The sequence below is a fragment of the Castor canadensis genome, chromosome 4 (assembly GCF_047511655.1).
Source record: "Castor canadensis chromosome 4, mCasCan1.hap1v2, whole genome shotgun sequence".
Taxonomy (NCBI): Eukaryota; Metazoa; Chordata; class Mammalia; order Rodentia; family Castoridae; genus Castor; species Castor canadensis.
In genome coordinates, this window is record NC_133389.1 from 127,359,979 (window position 1) to 127,375,976 (window position 15,998).

Sequence of the window (15,998 nt, forward strand, 5' to 3'; positions counted from 1 at the left end):
TGTTTTTTCCTTTGGTGGTACTGGGGTTTGAAACTCAGAGCTTCACACTTGCTAGGAAGGCGCTCTACCATGTGAGCCACACAGCCAAACCTGTTTTTTTAATTTGATCAAATGTTGTAAACAATGTCCATATCATTAGGAAATCTTTGTATTTTTTTTTTGTGGGGGAGGTGGTACTAGAATTTGAACTCAGGGCTCTGTACTTGCTAGGCTGGTGCTCTACCACTTCACGCCTCCAGCCCACTTCATATCATTTTAATAGCTACACAGTATAGCATTCCATTATAACAATGTTCACATTTATTCACTTACTATTTTTTATTACTTAGGTATTCTCTGCCTCTCTTTCAAAATCTTTTTCTCTATTATGCATAATCCTTTGTGCCTAAATCTTTAGGACTTATCTATGATTATTTCCTTAGGATAAATTTATGACTTTACAATAAGCTTCATAATTTAAACAGAAAAAGGCATCATCTTACCAAATCTTCAATTGTTCTCATACACAACTTAAGCTGATTGTTTTCAACCTTGACAGTATATCAGAAACAGATCAAGGACTTTCTTTTTCTTCTTTACATTTTGGGTGGAGGGACAGACAGAATAGGCTTACTATATAGTCTGGGCTGGCCCCAAACTTGTGATCCTCCTGCCTAGCTTCCTGAGTGCTGAGATTACATGTGTGACTACCATGCTAGAACAGGAACTTTCATCATCTCATGTATATCATAGATGTACAAATGTACTGACCTATTTTTAATCACAATTTTATCAGAGCTCAGTATCTTTAGATATTCTCAGATAAGATACAGGATTTAAGAAATTAAAGTACTAGTATTTACTAGCACTTGTTCTTAAATTTATACCTTTTCAGTTTGAAATGAAAAGGTGAAAATGGAAATTTCTCTAACAGCTTATTCTATAAAGATTGAGGCAAAGTGTTAATTCAGTTTTCTAGTTATTTCTTATCACAAATACAGCCTTTACAACACACCAGTAACCCTCTGCTTTCTTTACTGTTCCGATTATTCTGAAAATAAATTTAATACAGGAATATAAAGGAAAACATTAGTGTTCTGAAACAAATCATGTGAGATTCAATATTTGAAAAGCCTAAATTTTAAGATTCTTTTCCAATTTTAATCATACATTTTAATATAAAAGAAAACTGTAATTTCATGAAAACAGTTAACATATTAACTATTTTCATTTTTCCTGGTGCCCTTCCAGTCCTAATTTATATGCAGGTAGTTTTATATTAGAATCAGAATCACAGTGCAGATTCAATAAGTATTTTTTTTTTTGATGGGACTGGGGTTTGAACTCAGGACTTCTCACTTGCAAAGCAGACACTCTACCATTTCAGCCATACCTCTAGTCCATTTTGCTGTATTTATTTTGGAGATGGTATCTCTGGAACTATTTGCCTAGGATGGCCTCCAACTGTGATCTCCTAATTTCACCTTCCCAAGTATCTAGGATTATAGACGTGAGCCACCAGTGCCCGGCTTCAAATATTATTCTTTAGTTCACTTAACATATTGAGTTTATCAGGTCATTCCTCTAGTACTAGATAATTAGATTGCTAGTAAGAAATGATGTTGAAAACATGCTCCTGCTTACTTAAAACAAAAAATCCATTTTCAATACATTATTCTATTTCCTTTTCCTCCATACTATACTTCTTCCAGAAACAAGCCCCACATTTCGCCAAATTCCATAGTATCAATTTTGCTTACAACAGCTTTCTCAAACTTTCAGATCACAAACATCATCTGGGTGTAACAGTCTGACTTCTCTCTGGACTTTCATTTAACAGCCTTCTGGTATAGTGTATTTGGAACCAATAATGAAACAAAATCCTTAAGTGATTCCTTACTTTGGGTAAGTTTAGGAAACACAGGCTGAATGGCCAAGCTCTTTTTTTTGTCCAGCCTTTTAAGAGCCATTCCAGTGTGAAATCATCCAAGCCAAGTTTTCTGTGCTTACATTTTAATTCTGATTATTATTTTTTTTTGGTCAAACATTCTGTCCACCTGTCTAAATTTTAATTCTCCAAAAGTCACTTTTAGTTCCACCTTCTCTGTCAACTACCTAATTTGTCTATTACTCTCTATTAAGTAGATTATTATATAATCTAGTTCGGTTTTTTTGACCAGATTATAAACAGGGAGCTATTACAGTCTGTTTCTTATGTGACATGTTAATGTTCCTGATTAGATTGTAAACTAAGGGTAGAGCCTATATCTTCTATGAATTTAGAACATAAAGTTTAAAAAACCCCAAAGTTTACTAGATGAACTATGTCAAATACATAGTTCCCAAATGTAATTCTTTGAAGAGGTAAACAAGGAATTAGTTCTAAGAATTTTCAAATAGGGCTCTTTTTTTGTGTGTGTGGGCTGTGGGGATGGACTAAGGATTAAACCCAGGGCTTCAATACTCTGTTACTGGTTTATGCTCCCAGCCCTACATGGAGGGCTCTTAAATCCCTGAATGCCTCACAGTTTCCAGATTATCTTCACACAATTTTTATATATACTGCTTAACTTTGTAACACTTGATACATTCTGGTATATCCTTACACATCAATAGTTATAGTCATGCATATATATTTTATGGCTGTATGGTATTCCACTTTTTAGGGACACACCATAATTTTATTGTTTTTTTTTAAAAAACACAAAGTGCCTATTATGTGTCAGGCACTATTTCAAGCACTATACATATGGTAACTTATTCACTTTTCTTAACAACCTTAGGAGGTAGGTACTATTAGTTTTATAGACATCAGCAAACTCAGTCAGAGAGAGATTAAATAGCTTGTTTAAAGTTACAAAGCTATTAAGTAGCATAGTGTGAAGTTCCAAACCACTAGGCATCGATGTAGCTCCGTAGCCTCTCAGTCTACATTTTTTTTTTTTTGGTGGTAAGTGTTTGAATTCAGGATCTTGCACTTTGCTAGGCCGAAGCCTCGCCCCCAGCTCTTCAGTCTGCTCTTAATCCCCAGACACTTAACCACTGAGTATAGAGCCTCTCGGAACTGACAGTTCCCTCTGTAGAAAAGGCTTTCTTTTTCCTGAGTTTCCAAATGCTTTCCCTGCAGATTTTGTATGGCTGCATCCTTCCTGACATTTATGTCTCAGCTTAACATCACTCCTCAGAGGGGCTTTTCTTGACTATTTAATCTAAAGCAACTCCCATATAGTGATTTCTTATCACAATATCAAATTTTCATCACAGAACTCATAAATACCAGGCATTTATTAGTTTATTTTGTGTCATTACCAAAATAGTAAAAGCAATGATCTTTTCTTTCTTGTTTGACATTGTATTTCTAAAGCCTAGAAAAATGCCACAGGGTAAGTATTCCATAAGTGATTATTAAACAAATGAGTTTATTTTACTAACCCCTTACTAGACATTTGGGTTGCTTCTAATCTTTTACTATAAATCTTTGAGCATCTGCCCTATCACTTTTTAAAAAATTGTAAGTTACTGGATGGTGAATTTCTAGAGACCTGTATGGGGGCTGGTAGAGTACTCAGGTGGTAGAGTGCCTGCCTAGCAAGCCTAGAAGCATGAAGCACTGAGTTCAAGCCCCAGGACCACCAAAAAAAAAAAAAAAAAAAAAGAAGGCATGCATATTTTTAAAGCTTTTCATACATATTGAAAGGCTGCTCAAATTTATCAACAGAGAATTAAAATGTTCATTTTACAACACTTGCTCTAATACTCGATATATAGCTCTTTCAAATCTTTGCCAGATTTCACAGGCAAAAAAGAGACAATATAGCCGGATGCTGGTGGCTCACACCTGTAATCTTAAGCTATTTAGGAGGCAGAGATCAGGAGGTTTGTGGTTTGAAGCCAGCCCAGGCAAATAGTTTGGGAGACCCTATCTTGAAAAAACCCACACACAAAAATAGGGCTACTGGAATGGCTCAAAGTGTAGGCCCTGGGTTCAAACACCAGTGCTGCCAAAAAAAAAAAAAGAGGACAATATATTTTAATTTTCATTTATTTGTTTATTAATGTGGAAAATGTTCTCACATATTCAAATGATCATTTGGATTCCTCCTTTTGTAAAGCATCTATATTTATGTCCTTTTCTCATTCATGTTCATGTGTTCATCTTTTTTATACTGATCTGAAGGATCAGTTCTGCAAAAAAATATTAATAAAAATTAAAAAATAGGAATAACCTCATGAACAAAAAAATCATACTATTTGAATGAAGATAATGCTTTTTTTTTTACCCTCTTTCACCTCAGTGCTCAATTTATTTGTAAGGCAGAAAGAAGCTCTAATTTGTAGGCTTTTTAAGTTTGGTTGCACATAGGATTAAAATTTAATTTTTCTACTTCATTCACTTGATTTTGAAAAAGCTTATTTGACTGGAGAATAGTTCTACAGTAAAACCCTACCATAAATAGGGTATAAACTGAATGATAAAAATAGACATAAATTAGGGCAGGAGAAGAGCCAATAAGCAGCTGCATTATTTCTGAATTCACATAGTTTTGTGGTCTGTGACTATGGAGTTTAATTGTTTTCAGTACATTTAAAAAAAGGTTAACTATGCCTGAAACTTGGTGTAGGGGGGAGCAGGGTGAAGAAATGACTCAAACAATGTATGCACATGTAAATAAATTAAAAAAAAAAGGTTAACTAGTACAAGTTCTTTTGGTTGTTAGTAAACTTCCTAATAGAGACACAAGAGAAATTAGACCTATTTGATTATGAAAAGAAAGGGCTAAGTCTGGTGTCTATCCTATTCACTCTCTCAGAAGCATGGTCAGAGTAGGACATGGCTGGGGAACATAGACAGTTACCACTCTGCCTACCCCAAACCAACCCATGAGTCATGAATTTGTCAGGGAAGAACAAAGTTGAAGTAAAGGAAAATATAAAAAAGATGCAACCCTTGCAGAAAAGAGAACATGCTTTTAGGTTATAATAACAGGTATCAGTGACTAATGAAGTAAGTGGTCAGAAATACTTGAGTCAATGGAGTCTTGGTATATGACCTACTCTATTCCATTTTCTTTGGGGTTTTATCTCCTTTGGGGCCTTTCTCCCTTCTTCTGTGATTTGAATGGGGACAGGGGACAAAAGAGAATTAGCTATATGGGTTTTATGTGGCTCCAGCGGGAAGCACATTTGTCAGAAGTTGCCAGGCCAAAATCAGTACCAATATTGTCTCACTATTGAATAAATACATTTTTCTTCTCTCAAAAGATGGTTTCTTAATCTATTTTAGAGCAATAAGGATTTTTAAAAAATCAATCCTAATATTTTATCTGCATCCTTCCTCTACTAATTCTAACACCTTTAGCGCTATTAAAGAGATCGTATCAAACTTAACAATGGATCTAATTTCTAAAATCCTAATATGAAAATTGGTATCTTGACTCCTACAGCTTGAATTCGGCTTTCTGGAAGCAGGATCTGCTTAGCTACAGAAGAGGGAAAGGTTTATATGCTGACTGAAGGTGAACCTTGGACTAGGATTGAAATGATGGTAGAAGTCACAGGGAGTTTGAAGAGGTACTTCAGAGGGCCTAGAGACTGAGAAGAAGGAGCCTTATACCCAGAATCACTTGTTTTAATACAAGTTGTTGTTTTAATACAACATACAACATATTGTATGTTGTAGGTCTGCATGTAACATTTCTGTAAAAAAGAGGAGATGACGGTGTTGAAGAAGAAAAGATTCTCAAACTGCTTAAAAATGTGATAAAAGGACTGGTGGCTCAAGAACTTGCCTAGTGAGAGGCCCTGAGTTCAAAACTTAGCTCCAAAACAAACAAAAAGTGATGAAAACATGAGTTATACTATTATCCTTATTTTAAAATCAGGAGTTGAAGCTCATAAAAGTGAAATGATTTGCTTAAGTTTACAGCATTAAACAGATGTTTTTTCTATTATCTACTATGAGTTAGGGTTCGATTAGTATGTTTGTCTCAATAAAGGCACTGATGAATTTGAAAATATCTTCAGTATCTTTTTATATAAAGAATCAAAATTATGCAAACCAAATTAGAACAATTATTATTATTATTTTTGGCAGTACTGAGGTTTGAACTCAGGACCTCATTCTTGGTAGGCAAGTGCTCTACTGCCTGAGCCACTCTGCCAGTCCTTCTTTGTATTGGGTATTTTCGAGTTAGGGTCTCACAAACTATTTGCCTGCGGCTGGTTTCAAACCACAATCCTCCTGATTTCTGCCTCCTGAATAGCTAGGATTATAGGAATGAGCCACTGGTACCCGGCTTAACAATTATTCTAAAGTAGACAGTAATATGCAGGAAAATAAATAATTGACAAGTAAAAACCAATTTTTGTTGTTGTTTAGCAGTGCTCAGGATTGAAGCTGGGGCCTTGCACATGCTGTGCAAGAGCTCTGCACTGAATTACACCTCAGCCCCAAACCAATTTTAACATGTTTAACATTTTTGGTATACTCAATTTTAAAGTTTTTAATCTGTGAACTAAAGAGAAATGATTGCTGAGGCCCTCAGTTCAGTCTATTTTTACAATTTTATCTAGATATGAAATTAATTCTTTCTTTCCCTTCTAATTTTATGCTATGAGCTTGATAAACTACATTTAATGTATCTTACTTTTTAAAATTAAGTTCATAGGGCTTTGCCTGGAAAAGTTAAATTTAGCCGTACTACACAGCATTTCAAATTCGACACATGATCAGTTTCCCACTGATGTTTTTTCTATTGTGGTACTGGGTGGGGACAAAGATGGGGCCCTATATAAACTAGACAAGTGCTCTACACTGAGCTTTAGTCCCACCCTGATCATCATATTTTGGGAATGAATCTTAGTCCAAAAAATTTAAACCCCAGTAAAACAAAACAAAACAAAACACTACCCAGAGTAAAGGAAAATGTTGTTATTTTATCTTTCTTTGTTTGTCTAAATTCTAAGACAAATAAATCATGTCTAGTGCTTACCTGAGCCATCAGTGGGAACTGAGCTTGCATTGATTCCAGAAAGACCAAACAGAGGACATTCTCGATCTGTGTTGACATGACCCCATTTGTGACATTTAATGCACCTCACATTTCGAACCTGAGCAACAGTAAACATTATTTTGATTCTAAAACACTAATAACTTTGCCAACATTCAACTTCCTATGTCTTGGCAAAGTTCAAATTAAATTATGCACATTTAAAAGATCTACAGGGAAAGAGATTCCATAACTATGTTGGGTAACTGAATACAAATACTAAAATGTTTCACTAAAAATTCTTAAAAACTAAGCTGAATTCTATTTCTTCCTACCTCTACAGTACAAAAATGTCATCCAAAAAGAAATGGCAAAATACCAAAACAAGAATTGTTATAGTTTAATCTTAAATTCACAAATTTTAATAAGTTAACTTTTTAAGTTTCAAATTGTTTTTTTCTTTGAGATGGTCTCCCCGTGTAGCTCAGATGGGACTCAAACTCACAATCCTGCCTCCACTCTGAGTGCTGGGATTACAGGCATGTCTCATTATGCCAGGCTAAATTTCTTTTTTCCTTGAGCATGCCAGAAGTGCTCTGCTGCTGAGCTACATTTTGAGCCCTGAAGTTTCAGATTTCTAAACTGGCAAACCTTTTCAGAAAAAAGTTCAGGTAATAAATATTTTAGGCCTGTCAGGCCAGGTGCTCATGTCTGTCTGTTGCAACTACTCAAACCTGTTGTTGTAGCGGGAAAGCAGCCACAAACAATAAATGAGTAAACAAGGCAATGTTCCAATAACACTTTCAAGAATTTAGTCTTCTGGTGATAGGACTAAAAAATTAGTTTTATAAATCTTTTCTTGTTTTTTCCTTTTGTGGTATTAGGGATCAAACCTAGGGCCTCGTGCATACTGGGTAAACACTCAATCACTGAACTACATCCTCTTATAATTCTTTTCTTGACCTTGAGCTAATTCTCCAAACTATATCCACCACTACAAAAGTTGATTTCTATTATCAGTATACTACATTTAATGTTTTTTCCTCTTTCCTATGATTATCTAATATAAATATGAAAACTACAGTATTCTTTTTCAGCTTAAACTTCTTTTGGACAGTAATACAAAGATGTATTTCCTAAACAAAAATTATTCTTAAAGAGTAAAATAAATGACACTTGCCTGAATACCAAAGGGCTGATCTCTGATATTCATGTCATCTTTGGCATATCTGTTAAATAGAGAAAATGTATAAATACAATAAATTCAATGGCAGTTAATCTGAAAAAGTTATATAGTTCTAAGAACATTATAAAATGTATTACTTCCAAATGTATACAGAACTATAAAATCCTTATGTCTAAACATTTATAATCAAGTATCTAGCTTGATAAATCTGTGATTTTAAAAAATAAATAAATATAAGAAATAAGACTATGATCAAGCAGATTGGTTGTATAAAAACAAGTCATTTAAAATAACTTTTTATATTATGGCTTTCTCTAATGAATGAAAAGGCAATATAAGATGGAACTGCAGGTAAACTTAACTTTTTATATATATATATTTTTTGGTGAGACTGGGGTTTGAACTCAGGGCTTGCAAAGAAGGCATTTTACCACTTGAACCACACCTCCAAGTCCATTTTGCTCTGATTATTTTGGAGATGGAGAAGTCTCCTGAACTACTTGCCAAGGCTGGTCTTGAACTGCGATTCTCCTGATCTCTTCTTCCCAAGTAGCTAGGATCTTAGGCATAAACTACCACCTGTGATATATATTTTATCAGATTTCATGCAAATGCTCTACCACTTAAATTATACACCCACTTAAATTACACCTCCCCTTTTTTCCTTTGGCAGCACTGGGGTTTGAACTCAGGGCCTACACCTTGAACCACTCCACCAGCCCTTTTCTGTGGTGGGTTTTTTCGAGATAGGGTCTCGAGAACTATCTGCCTGGGCTGCCTTTAAACCAGGATCCTCTTGATCTCTGCCTCCTGAGTAGCTAGGATTATAGGTGTGAGCCACTGGTACCCAGCCCCCCTTTTTAACTTTATCTATTTTGGGATAAGGACTCACATTTTTGGTTGGCCAGACTAGACCACAGTTCTCCTATTTACCTTTTGCCCCTGTAGCTGATATGCCACCACGTCCAGCTATTTGTTGAAATGGGGTCTTGTGAGCTTTTTGCCTGGGCTGGCCTTAAACCATAATCCTCCTAATCTCTGCCTCCCAAGTACCTGGGATTATAAGCATGAGCCACCAGTGCTCGGATGTATGTTTTATCTTAAAAGCAAACCATTCCTTACTTTTCTCGTGGAGCTCCTTTCTGCCACTCAAATTTGTATTCTGTCTCTCCTTCTGTTTCTTCTTTCTAAAACATTCATTAAAAAAATCTTTCAATTTTTCCATAAAATCACAATCAATTTTAAGTAAATTCAAACAGAAAATGGTGTATTACCTCTTTGTTTTCTTGATTGCATAGCAAAAGTAGAGGGGGGAAAAAAAGGAAGAACTAGTTAAAAACTTCAACATAAAAGTCTTACAAATAGTAAACTACTATATCACATTATTTAATTAGTCTGTAAGAATTTACCAGTTTTTCTTCTTTTACAAAATAAAAATCCAAAAGATAAAATGCAATATCAAATATAAGACAGTACTTAAAAAGCATGCTAGCTTCTAATTTTTGAATTTTTATGGTTTTTCACGGACAGTGAATATTACATTTTCTATTTACAAATGTATTTCCTGGACTAAAGATACATATGCATACCATGAAAGAATAAATGCACTTCTGCTGATGTTGAGATTTTTCTTCCCAAATGACATGAAATATTCTTAGAAAAATATTTTTAGGGGGCATAGCTCAGGGGTAGAGCATTTGACTGCAGAAAAATATTTTTAGTATTTATTCTACTGTATTGATGATTACAGTATTTTTTTAATCTTCACAGCCACTGTAAAAGATGAACAACAACTTTTTAGAAATATCTGTCATCAATTCTCAATCTTTAGTTGTACACATTATCAAAGACTTAAAGGAAATGAGGTAAATACCTTTTTTAGCTCCTGGTGGGGCCTCATACATGAAATTAAGGCCATTCTTTACACGTTCATCTCCCATAAGCAACCTAAGTGAAATAGAACATAAAGTTAACAATTTTATGTAGGAGAAAAAAGATTGTAGGACATCCTCTTTTCCCCTAAAATAACCCTAAAGGAATTAAGATAAAATATTTTCTTAGAGATAAAGTTCCCAAACTTTATTTCACTGATTAAAGACATTTAAAATATCTGAATGGAAATCAAATAGTGATGCCTCTTTAGCAACTGGTTGTTGGTTTGGAGACTTTGTTCTTACCTGAGAGATCTCAGTTCTCCCAACAAAAAAAGTAGGGAAAAAAATGATATGGTCACTCTTACAGGATTTTCTTAATCCTTGAAATGCTGCTGAAATAATGACAGCTCTGAAATCTTATCTGCCATCATAGATTTGGAATTAAGTTAAATGGTGCCAATACTGTTTAAAAATTGAAATAGCACAATTCTGACAAATGAGTTTGGGACTTCTTTAGAAGCTCAAACACAATTAATGCTTGGAAGGGTTAAAATCAATTAGAATCAAATTCTTTTGTGAGACCAATGAAGAAAGAATAGTTTAAAGAAATTCTAGAATAGGCTACTTAATATGACGGAGTCAGTGCCTGGTATACCTCAAAATATACATATACATATATATATATATTTTAGTTTCGTTTTAACCCTGAAAGTTCTCTGTTTGGGTTCTACCTACAGCAGAAAGCTCTGCAACAAACTACATGAATAACAGAGTTAAAGTTAATTCACAAAATGCAAGTAAAGTACTAATTATAAAGAAGAAAGTTAAAGTATAGATTTGCCTCTTATATTTGAAAAGGGTGATCATAGGATATAGTACATGATTATAATTCCTCTCTTCTTATTTCTATTGGATTCTCTTTTTAAGAGGTTTAAAAGAAAAGAAGGAAAGGGCCTCGTACAGTGGCTCAAGCTTGTAATCCTAGCTACTATAAAGGGAAGATGGTAGTTTTGAGGTCGCCCAGTAAAAAATTCACAAGACCCCATTTCAACCAGTGGGTGAGTGAGCCTGTCATCTCAGCTACACAGGGAAGCACAAATAAGATCATGGTCCAAGCTGGCTAGGCAGAAAGCAGGACCCTATCTCAAAAAAGGGCTGGTGGAGTGACTCAAGTGGCAGAGCACCTGCCTATCAAGCACAAGGCCCTGAGTTCAAGCCCCCAGTACTGACAAAAAAAAAAAAAAAAAAAAAGCAGCAAACAGATATAGGGATAGACATCTATACCATGGAATATTATTCAGCAAAGAGGAATGAAGTTCTGATACTTATCAGATTATGAGTGAGCTTCAAAAACACTATGCTATGTGAAAGAAACAAGTTACAAAAGACCACATAAACTGGGCACCGATGGCTCATGCCTGTAATCCTTGCTACTCAGGAGGTAGAGAATAGGAGGATTGCAGTTTGAAGCCAGCCTGGGCAAATAGTTTGCAAGACCTTACCTTGCAAAAAAAGGGCTGGTCCAGGTATAGGCCCTGAGTTCAAGCCCCAGTACCACAAAAAAACAAAACAAAACAAAGAAACCATATAATATATGATCTAACTAATAAGATGTGTCCAGAACAGGCAAATGTATAAAGACAAAAAGTAAACTGGTGATTACTTGGGTTGCGAGAGGGGGACACACACACACAATTCGGGAGCATGGGGAATGGCTGCTACAAGATTTCTTTTTCTGGTGATGAAAATGTTCTGAAATTAGATTATGGTGATAACTCCAAAACTCTAAATATACTTAAAACCTAACATATACTTTAAACAGGTGTGTAAATTTTGTCTTAAATTAACATCAGTTAAAAGCTTAAATTATGTTCAGGAAAAGCTTAGCATTACTAGACATCAGAAAAACACAAATCAAAACCACATGAAATACTACTTCATACTGATTAGGATAGCTATTAAAAAATGAAAAAAAAAAGGAAAAATAATAAATGTTGAGAATGTAGAAAAACTGAAACTCTTTCATAATACTAGTGCAAACTGTAAAATAGTGTAGTCACTATGGAAAACAGTTTGGTGGTTCCTTAAAAAGCTAAACATAGGAAAAAAAAAAGGAAAAATAATAAATGTTGAGAATATAGAAAAACTGAAACTCTTCCATAATACTAGTGGAAACTGTAAAACAGTATAGTCACTATGGAAAACAGTTTGATGGTTCCTTAAAAAGCTAAACATAGAACTACTTAAGATCCAGCAATTATACTCCTAAACATATATTCAAAGGAACCGAAAACAGGAACTTGAATCTCTATGTCAATGTTAATAGCATTATTCTCAATAGTCAAAGAGTGAAATGATAAATGGTCTAGAGTTTCAAAGGAAAATAAATGTTCTACAACTCAGAATACTCACTAGGTAACTAAAATACCACTACTCACTTGACTGATTAACCAACAGTAACTGGGTTTAGTTGCTAACACAGATAAAATGACAACAGTGAAAGAACAGGTACCATGCTGGAAGAAACCTATGAACTCTGGCCATGACATGGCCAAAAGAGACACCTCACTTTTATGGGTGTTATGTGCACCTTTTCATTTTAGTATATGTTAAACAGAGGTCTCAGCAGTTTAAATGTAGATGTTTATAATTTCTGAAAGCTCTGTCTAATCTGTGACTTACTCACAGAGGGTACATGAGTTACATGAAGCTGTATTTTATGTGAATTATGTGATAAAAGTTGGAATAAATGGTTATCTATAAGTATGAGAGTAAAGAATGATTCAGTAAGTGATTATTATTTTATGTAACTGATTATTCTAAAAACACTGGCATGGTGGCATTTCTTACCTGTTATCATATGATTCTTGTTCTTTAAGGTACTGTTGCATTAATTCTTCTTGTTTCTTTTTATCATATGATATTTTCTGTTCTGCCATCCATACCTAAATTAGTGAGGTAAAAAGTGTAAACACTTGCGTTTAAATTAAATAGGAAGTCTGTTTTTCTTCTTTAATAAAATATGCCATTGCTTACTGTTTACAACACAATCCAATTTGGTCATAATGATATCCACAAAATAACATCTGAAAAAATCTGACTTACCTCTTGTTATAAGCCTTTAAATTCAGCCATTCAGACCACTAAAGTTTTGAGAAAAAGTGTCAAACTGGACAGCCACTCTGAGTATGCGTAGTACAATGAATTCTGTACTCAGTTCTTATTATTTTAGAGCATAGAAAAAGCATCTCTCTACAGGGAATGTCTAATTTGGATAACTCATTAGCACAGGGCATAACCAGGAGGTTGAACAATGGCCATGCATGCTACTGGGTGTCATTAACACCCTAAGAGAGGAAAACTGGAGGAGAAGAAGGAGAAAAAAGGAAAGGAAATGAAAGGCATTGGTAGAGAAGATGGAAGACACAAGAGAAGAAGCCAAGAGGTAAGACAGAGGGGTATCAGATGTTCTTAGCTGCGAGGTTATGAACACCTCAGGCTGAAAGTGTCATTGTCAAGTTTTCAAAGTTGTGCAAAAAGCCCACATAAATTATGTGAGGATTTTACTCATGCTACTTCCAGGTTTAAAAGGTATCAATACCTTTTTACTACCTTTTGAATAAAGGAGAGAGTTTGGCAACTATTCAACATAAGCAGCATGCCAATTTTTCTCTAAACATGGTAAGTTTTAAGAATATAAATTTGAGAACATACTGAAATAACTGTAATTACCAACTATGAGTGGGTATCAGATAAGTATGGGGAGCGGTATGTGGGACACTGCCATTATTCAGTTTTCAAAGTAAAACAAAGGTGGCTGTCAGCATTTTGTAGCACTGAGGTAGGAAGATCCATGGGGACACAGTTTAAGATGTAGAGAAGGGGGAAAAGAACCTACTAAAAATTTCTTTTGGAATAAGTTTCTTCCACTGTGATGTTATAGTAGAAGAGAAGCTTATCCTTGGGATAGTCAGTAAAAGACACATTTGTAATTATATATGCAAACAATGTAACAGAGAACTAACTGCAAGGCTTACTGCCTGTTAGAGTAACATATTACTTCTAACAGAATAACTACTATTTATTTAAAGCTTTAGAATTTACAACACTATTACACAGGTCTCAATTGCTCAAGAGCTCAAATTCCATGGACTGAAATAAGAATTAATAAAATAGGCTGGGTGCCGGTGGCTCACACCTGTAATCCCAGCCACTCTGGAGGCAGAGATCAGGAAGACAATGCTTTGAGGTCAGTCAGGGAAGAAAAAAGCAAAATACATACCCAACACAAAAAAGGGCTGACAGAGTGGCTCAAGTGGTAGAGTGCCTGCCTAGCAAGCAGTTCAAATTCCAGCACTGCCAAAAAACAAAACAAAATAAAAGAATACAACATAATCCTGCTGTCAAAACGCTCAGAATCCACTAAGAGAAAAAAAATGATTTTTCTGTATGTTGAAACTATATAATGATTTAAAAAAAAAGAGAGAGAAGTGATAGGAAATGTGTTAAATAAGCAATGATCATAAAGTCTGATATCCAGGCATGCATGTATCAGAAATACATACAAAATAAACAGAACAAGATATTAATTAAAAGGGTCAAAGAATAAGGATGATATCACAGAATGATTTCTAACAAATTGTTTTGTTTTGGCAGGACTGGGGCTTGAACTCAGGCCTCATGTTTGATAGGCAGGTGCTGTACCACTTGAATCACTCTGACAGTCCACAAGTTGAATTTTTGTTTGTTTTTTGAGTTAGGGTCTCACTATGTAGTGCAGGCTGTCCTCAAACTCATGATCTTCCTGCCTCAGTCTCTCAAGTGCTGGGATTACAGGTATGTACCACTATGTCCTGTTAGATTTTGGTTCTTAAAAGTTATTCTTTTAAACTAAGTTACTATATTCACAGATAGCCAGCGTTATCCATTTCTTGTAAACCCTTCCAAAGATGTTCTAATGTATATGCTAAAAGTATATACATAACATACATGTTTTTACATACATGGTAGCATACATAACTCAACATAACTGGTTTTAAAGACAAGTAAAAGGTGAGTTCATTCTCACAAGTTTGTGTATACATGGAATTTAATATTTGATTAACTACTCCCACTATGTGGTGCACACAGTTTTGTTTCAAATCCTTTTTCTACACCATCTCACTTAAGTCAAGGCGACAGGAGACTGAGGGTCAGCGATATTAACTGTTTTGTACAAAAAGCCTCAGGGCTAAACGTGACTGTGCTGGAATAATCAGAATACGGGGTCTGACTCCAAAGTTCGGATACTTTATACTTCATCATTCAGCTTTTTACTGCTATCGTTTCCACCATGGTCTTTGGTATACTGCACTTTGTAGACCCGTAATTAATTGTTTAACAAGGTCATCAGACACCACACTACCCAGTGGGATGAAGAGTGGAAGCAAGGGTGAATTTCTCGAGTCCTCTGTACAGGACACAGCGCAAGGCTGTCCTTGGGACTCGAGATGCCCGACCCGAACCAGCGCGAGGTTGGACTGAGGAACCGCAGCATCAGTCTCCGCGGTGTGCGGAGTCGCACAGTAGCCGATGGAGCAAGCAAGCGCCTCCCGGCTCCTCGCCGCGGTAGAAAACGTTGAGGATCCGCTTCGTCGGCGAGTTGCTCAGCGCTAAAGGGGCGACAGCGCCAGGGCTCCAGGCTAGAGAAGAGGCCATGTCCCAGGAATCCCAACAACATCAATCTCACCTCCCGCAACCTCTGGCATTGCCGCCGTCGTGGGCCAGATCCCTGTCCGAAAACCTTCACTCACCTTTTTGATATTGGATTTGGAGGCAGGATGAAAGTCTTTTTTGCACATGAAGTTGGCGAAGGATTTCCCCATCTTGGAGCCAGAACTAGTGAAAGCAACGTCTAGCTCCGAGAGCAACGTAAACAAACTCTGCCTCCTAGCCGGAACTGCGCCTCCCGCGACAGTGAGAACTTCCGAG

At 35.7% G+C, this 15,998-nt stretch overlaps 1 protein-coding gene across 1 annotated transcript in view; it reads right to left on the bottom strand.

The window, feature by feature from the left end:
- The window catches only part of Cirsr (corepressor of RBPJ and splicing regulator), a 28,688-nt gene extending 12,691 nt beyond the window's left edge, over window positions 1-15,997 (bottom strand). Inside the window, exons 1-7 of the mRNA XM_074071129.1 lie at window positions 15,821-15,997; window positions 12,879-12,973; window positions 10,028-10,101; window positions 9,429-9,439; window positions 9,277-9,341; window positions 8,149-8,197; window positions 6,972-7,089 (exon numbers count right to left, since the gene is read on the bottom strand). Of these exons, the coding sequence (XP_073927230.1) occupies window positions 6,972-7,089; window positions 8,149-8,197; window positions 9,277-9,341; window positions 9,429-9,439; window positions 10,028-10,101; window positions 12,879-12,973; window positions 15,821-15,892 (484 nt within the window). The 5' untranslated portion in view covers window positions 15,893-15,997. The remainder of the gene's footprint in view (window positions 1-6,971; window positions 7,090-8,148; window positions 8,198-9,276; window positions 9,342-9,428; window positions 9,440-10,027; window positions 10,102-12,878; window positions 12,974-15,820) is intronic.
- Between the last annotated feature and the right edge of the window lies 1 nt (window position 15,998).